Consider the following 6,582-nt stretch of genomic DNA (forward strand, 5'->3'; position numbering starts at 1 on the left):
TTTCAGTTCTTTTAAGTGACTTGAATCTTTAACTCTTAAACAGTAAAGTGAACTAATCATTTCGAGCTATTTGTTCTTTTCGTTCATTCACAGCAGGTGGCGTTGTGGGCGTTATAATAATGGTCGCCGTTTTCAAACACTATATACTGAAGACAACATGGTTTGCTTCAGCCGATTAATTATAATCACAAAATGCCACAAGCAATTCAAACCATGTGAAAACCTTGCAAATACACACCACATTAACAGCTCGGCTGTCACGTGACAAGTGAACGAATGAACGATCCATATAAACGAATCCTAGAAGAACTGTAATACTGTCACAGTCTCTGGTCCTGCTCCTTGTTAGTGGGAGAGCTGAACAGCTCTCACACTATTGAGATCTTCGCTCTTTATTAGTGGGAGAGCTGAACAGCTCTCACACTATTGAGATCTTCGCTCTTTATTAGTGGGAGAGCTGAACAGCTCTCACACTATTGATATCTTCGCTCTTTATTAGTGGGAGAGCTGAACAGCTCTCACACTATTGAGATCTTCGCTCTTTATTATTATTATTCTTATTATTTCGCCCCGTTTTTCGGTCGCTATCTACTTCTCAACGCTTCATCGCAGAATCATCGTTCAACGTTCTAAACGTGCGTCATCGTTAGACGATGCAGGCTATTACTTTTCACGTTTTCAGCTTTTCAACTTTTAACGTTATTCAACGTTTTCCGTCGTTTTTTTATAATGGTCGTCTATGGGAATCATCGTTCAACTTTCTGTCAACTTCCCTCTTTTCATCAGCGTCTATCATCGTCATACTTTGGCGTAGAAACGTCATTTCAACGTCAAAAGCGTCTATCATCTTTCAACGTTCTCCGTGTAAATCAGCGTCCTCGTATCTTTTATAGTTTTCGACTTGTGAGCGTTTAAATATCGTGTGGTTTTTGTTAAATTTTCAGCTTTTCCATTAGTGTGTGTTGGGTCAGTTAGAGTGCGTGATGTCACAGCTACAGTGAGAAGGTGCGCTTTTTTAAGACAGAACTTCTGTCTCTAACTCGTCACTACAGCCACAATTTTTACTCTATCAACATAATTACTTCACTAAATCGTAGTCATACTTGTCTTCTTTCTAATGATGTGTCTGGATATACCCTCAGACCTATACTTTAGTCGCTATCAACCTCAAAGCGCAGAGAGATCCCGAAATTCTCCCATAGACTCTAATGATAATTTTTGGCAGACGTCTGGGGAGAAAAACACAGGAGACATATTTTGAAATTGCCACTGTGGCTACAAGCTTTTATCCTCAAACATAAAATTCACACCATTTGCTCATTGAAGCCTTGGGACTCGTAAAATGAAATAATCTTTGTGATAACTATCATGGTTTAGCTGGAACAAGCCTGTTTATACAGGGTGAAACTCTGCTTTTACAGAGCAGAGTGAGCCTGATTTTCCCGCCTTTCGTCTCCATGGCGACGGCGCAGCTGCAGATGTCACTGACAGGTCAAACTGCTGATGCTCAGTGTAGACAGCAGTTCCATGCTTATTACTGATTACTCAACTACACTATTGGATTGTGTAGTAATTAAGCACACACTTCCTCTAAATCCTTTCAAAATAAAAGCACCAAGCCAAAAAATTAGCTTTAATAGCAATATTTCAACTTTTAGATGGGTAATTATGACTATTTAAAGATAGATTAACAGTTTAGTAATTACCCACACGTGCTTCCTCTACATCCTTTCAAAATAAAAGCACCAATGCCAATTATTAGCTTTAACTGCACTGTTTTTGCCTTTGAATGGGTAATTATGATTATTTAAAGACTAATTGACAGTTACGCTATTACCCCCACACATTTCCTCTAAATCCTTTCAAAATAAAAGCACCAATTACAATTTATTACCTTTAATGGCAAGATTGATTAGAAAATTTGTGGTTCTGAATACTTGCCAAACGTTATAGAGACTACTTTAGAGTTCAGTAAATAGCCACTCAAACTTATTAGGGTGCTTTTATTCTGAAAGGGCCAAATCTAAATCTTTTGCTTTAATAGGGCTATTCTTGCTATTGAATGATAAATTATGACTATCTAATACTATTTTATAGTTTAGTAATCGCCCACACACAACCTCTAAATCCTTTCAAAATAAAAGCACCAATGTAATTTATTACCTTAAATGGCAAGATTTTTGTTTCTGACTGGTAAATTTTTACTAGTTATTAAACTATTACACAGTTAGGTAATTATTTACAAATACTTTCTTCAAATTAAAAAGCTAGTCAGCTTATTTATGATTGTCAACAATGCACTCTGGTCAACTTTTTAATCTTTGATATATTTTTTACCTTGGTCAACTTTTGAATCATTGTCATATTTTAATCTTGTCTTAGTATGACATTGGTCATCTTTTTAACCCTCACGCAGCCTTCGAGGGGGTCAGTCTGACCCCACGAGACAAACTATGAAACTTTTGATTCTTTTTACGTTTTTGGCCACAAGGCACCTACGCGTCGCAGGATCCGCTGCGGCTCGGTCACCGCTCCCTTCTTCTTCGTCACAGGCCCGTCCCGCATCCTCCCGGGGTCCGGCGCGACCCCGGCCCACGGAACCTTCCCGTCAGGCGTCCTGCCGGGGTCCGGCGCGACCCCAGCTCCCTGTACCTCCCCGTCAGGTGTCCTCCCGGGGTCAGGCGCGACCCCAGCCCCATGTACCTCCCCGTCCCGCATCCTCCCGGGGTCAGGCGCGACCCCAGCTCCCTGTACCTCCCCGTCAGGCGTCCTCCCGGGGTCCGGCGCGACCCCGGCCCCATGTACCTCCCCGTCCCTCATCCTGCCGTGGTCCGGCGCGACCCCGGCCCCCTGTACCTCCCCGTCAGGCGTTCTCCCGGGGTCAGGCGCGACCCCGGCCCCATGTACCTCCCCGTCCCGCGTCCTCCCGGGGTCAGGCGCGACCCCAGCTCCCTGTACCTCCCCGTCAGGCGTCCTCCCGGGGTCAGGCGCGACCCCGGCCCCATGTACCTCCCCGTCCCGCGTCCTCCCGGGGTCAGGCGCGACCCCAGCTCCCTGTACCTCCCCGTCAGGCGTCCTCCCGGGGTCCGGCGCGACCCCGGCCCACGGAACCTCCTCGTCAGGCGTCCTGCCGGGGTCCGGCGCGACCCCAGCCCCATGTACCTCCCCGTCCCGCGTCCTCCCGGGGTCAGGCGCGACCCCGGCCCCCTGTACCTCCCCGTCCCGCGTCCTCCCGGGGTCAGGCGCGACCCCGGCCCCCTGTACCTCCCGGTTCTCAGAGTAATGGCTGTCTACAAGAAGACGGTAAGAAAAGCGTTTCAGTGAAATAATACCTTCTGTTTTAAAATGTTTGTTAAAAGAAAACGAGAGAGAGAGAGAGAGATGCTTTGGCTTTTTGGTTTTTCCTTTTCAGCTGCAGACCATCGCAGTCATTTGATCAGAGCGGAGGGCAGCCAAAGGCCTCAGTATCTTGAGGATTACAACAAAAAAAGGCACAGTGTGACTGTTCCCTATGAGCCGCCCCAGGTATCACTGCCTCTCACTTCTGACCTTTCCCCTAACGTAGCAATTAAATGTTATCATTCTGTTGTGCCTCTCGTTCCGCTTTCACGGTTTGTCATCCCTGAAATTACCCGTGCACTAAACGACTACTATCCTGCATGTGTTTCAGCCGGGCTCAGAGATCACCACAATCCTGTTCAACTTCATGTGCAACAGCTCCTGCATGGGAGGCATGAACCGCGGACCCATCCTCACCATCCTGACCCTTGAGACTTCAGAGTACGTATGGTTTCATCTACCAGGATTGGTGTGAGCTGAAATGTATTTGCTGGATAAAGAGTAGTGTTACATGGAAACCGAGGGTCGACGTGGTGTAACTTGATCTCCTGCTTTATGTATTTGCCTGTTTTATGTTTATTTTGTTTCTAAATGTAACTTGAAGTTGAAGTTGTGCATCACTGTTATCCCACCTCAAAGATAGCTTTTGCACCCTTAGTAAATGTTTTTCTACTGTCTTTTAGCGGACAACTTTTGGGCCGAAGATGCTTCGAGGTGCGTGTCTGCGCGTGTCCCGGCAGGGATCGTAAAACAGAGGAGGCAAATAGTGCCAAACTGCAGACAGGGGCCAAACAAGTGAAGAAAAGAAGTATGTGTTTGTTTATTAATGCTGGGTTTGTCTTTGAACCTTGGCTGTCTTCTATCTTACGGATCACGTTTTGCTTTTCTAGAAAGTGCCCCAGCAACAGATCCTGATATGTGCAAAAGGAAGTCTGGCTCAAGCACAGACGAGGAGGAAGTATTTATGTTGCCAGTTAGTACACACACAAAGTATTTAAAAAATCTAGTGTTGTCACAGAATTGCAGCTCTCAATTTAAATCCTTTTTTTTTCTGCAGGTTAAAGGCCGTGAGCGCTATAACATGTTAAAAAAGATAAATGATGCATTAGAACTGGCTGAAAAAGAGGCGTAAGTATCTTTAAACTACAACACACACACACACACACACACACACACACACACACACACACACACACACACACACCGAAACTGTGATCGGATGTCACTTTGATAAACATTAGCTGCTACGGAACAGCTGCATGAGACTTTCAGCATTGCATAGCTGTAGCGTTAAATACTTTTCCCTTAAACCAGACGTGTCCCATCTCTGTTCTGCATGGTCACTGTTTGTTTCCTCTCTCCACAGTAAAAACAAAACCAGGGCTTCTAAGGAACTGCTGCCGTCCAGTGGAAAGCGCGTCTTGCAAACAGCAGAACGAAGCGACAGCGACTAGTTGCAATCTGCCTTCTTTTAACCGCCATGTACGAGTACGAACATCTACGATCATGACTATGAATCATTGTTTACCTCCCTTTGATGTTTCTACATTAATTCCTGCCATCAGTCTGAGGGCATACGTTGAGCAGTAACGTATTAACGATTCAGTGGGCCTTTACTATTTTTAACTACAAAGCCCTTTAAATAGTTTTTTTTTATCTCCTGCAGGTTATGTTCAGTGTTGCTTCCTGGCCAACATCCCTCAGCAGGAGGCTGCACGATCATCGAGTTCAGATGAACTGTGCGACCCCAGCCCCCCTGTACCTCCCCGTCCCTCGTCCTGCCGGGGTCCGGCGCGACCCCAGCCCACGGAACTTCCCCGTCCCTCGTCCTGCCGGGGTCCGGCGCGACCCCTGCCCACGGAACCTCCCCGTCCCTCGTCCTGCCGGGGTCCGGCGCGACCCCAGCCCCCTGTACCTCCCCGTCCCGCATCCTCCCGGGGTCAGGCGCTACCCCAGCCCCCTGTACCTACCCGTCAGGCGTCTTGCCGGGGTCCGGCGCGACCCCATTTTTTTTGTTTTTTATTTTTCCTTCTCCTTTCCTCCCCTTTACCTCCACCCGTGCCACAGGCCCACTGATGATGAACATGATGATGATGACGACGAACATGATGATGATGATGATGATGATGATGATGATGATGATGATGCAAGCAGACAGCTGCGTGCAAGGGCTGACCATTTTAAACGAAAAATAAAACAGACCAAACAGGCAAAAACATTTGATTAAATGCCAAAAGTTTATTTAATAATATAAAACAGTTATGAAATAAAGGAGTACAAGGCGCATTCCGTACAGTATAATTTAATCGGTACGCGTAAAGCAACAGAGGCAGGCGTAGAAAGAAATTGAATACGGCCCCTTTTTTTTTTTTTTTTTTTAATCTTCATCAACGGTATTCTCGGCTCATCAAAACTTGACGCGAAGCAACTTTCGCAGCAGCGCCAGCATCAGTATCCCGCAGCATTGGTTGTGGCTCTCGCTCCGCCGCGAGCCGCACACGACGCAGGGCATATCGTAGCCAAAGCCGACATGGCCTTCCACGGCCTCCTTCAGCATCAACTCGGGGAACGCCACGTAGCCCCTTCTGTAACGCTCCTTGCCTATCATTGCTTTCCGGACGCTTTCTCTGCCAGAGAACTTTTTCGCCAGGAAGTCGCACTCCTCCACTCCGGCAACGTGCACGTGATACACATGCTCTCTCAGCATGTTGTCACCCGCTACGAAACGGGAAAGCCTGACGCCGCACGCATCACACACGTGAGTGTCTACGGTGTCCAGCTCATACGACATGCCCTCGCGGCTGCCCAGCTCCCTGAACAGGTTGTCCGCAGTGCGAGGGCCGACCACGCTCCTCTCGCTCGGCCTTTTCGTGTACAGCAGAGGCTTGCGCCTGTAGTCGTCGTCCAGCTGGGTGTCGGTCAGATACGCCGTGAATCTCTCGCAAACTTCTTTGCATCTGTCGCGGTGTCGTCTCCCCGCGCCGGCACAGATGACGCATCGCTTTACGTTTAGCAGGTAACATTTGCCACCGCTGGCAAATAAGAGGGCGTCCGGAAACGCCACCATGCCGTGGGCGAACCTGAGTTCGCCCAGGTCCAAGGCCAATTGATCCGGTGGCAGGTGGCGGTGTCTGTAATGAGCCTTGACGCGAGCACACCGTCCGTCGCTGGCCAGGATGTGTTTGTCCAACAAGTCCCTCAAGGCACCCTCAGCGGCGTTTACACACAAACAGTCGCACTCCA

The 6,582-nt window shown here is 47.8% G+C and overlaps 1 protein-coding gene across 2 annotated transcripts; it reads left to right on the forward strand.

Annotated features, from left to right (window-relative positions):
- Positions 1 to 2,402: 2,402 nt before the first annotated feature.
- On the forward strand, positions 2,403 to 5,555 carry LOC129603510 (uncharacterized). Of its 2 annotated transcripts, none has more exons than XM_055505047.1 (8): positions 2,403 to 3,303; positions 3,413 to 3,525; positions 3,671 to 3,780; positions 4,023 to 4,147; positions 4,230 to 4,312; positions 4,397 to 4,467; positions 4,706 to 4,827; positions 5,006 to 5,555. In XM_055505047.1, exons 1-7 carry the CDS (start codon positions 2,454 to 2,456, stop codon positions 4,791 to 4,793), a joined length of 1,440 nt encoding a protein of 479 aa, XP_055361022.1. In that variant the 5' UTR covers positions 2,403 to 2,453; the 3' UTR covers positions 4,794 to 4,827; positions 5,006 to 5,555. The 2 variants fall into 2 exon arrangements, with proteins under 2 accessions (XP_055361022.1, XP_055361021.1); XM_055505046.1 differs by having other exon boundaries at positions 4,706 to 4,821.
- The last annotated feature ends 1,027 nt before the right edge of the window (positions 5,556 to 6,582 follow it).

The sequence above is a fragment of the Betta splendens genome, chromosome 21 (genome assembly GCF_900634795.4).
Source record: "Betta splendens chromosome 21, fBetSpl5.4, whole genome shotgun sequence".
Lineage (NCBI taxonomy): Eukaryota > Metazoa > Chordata > Actinopteri > Anabantiformes > Osphronemidae > Betta > Betta splendens.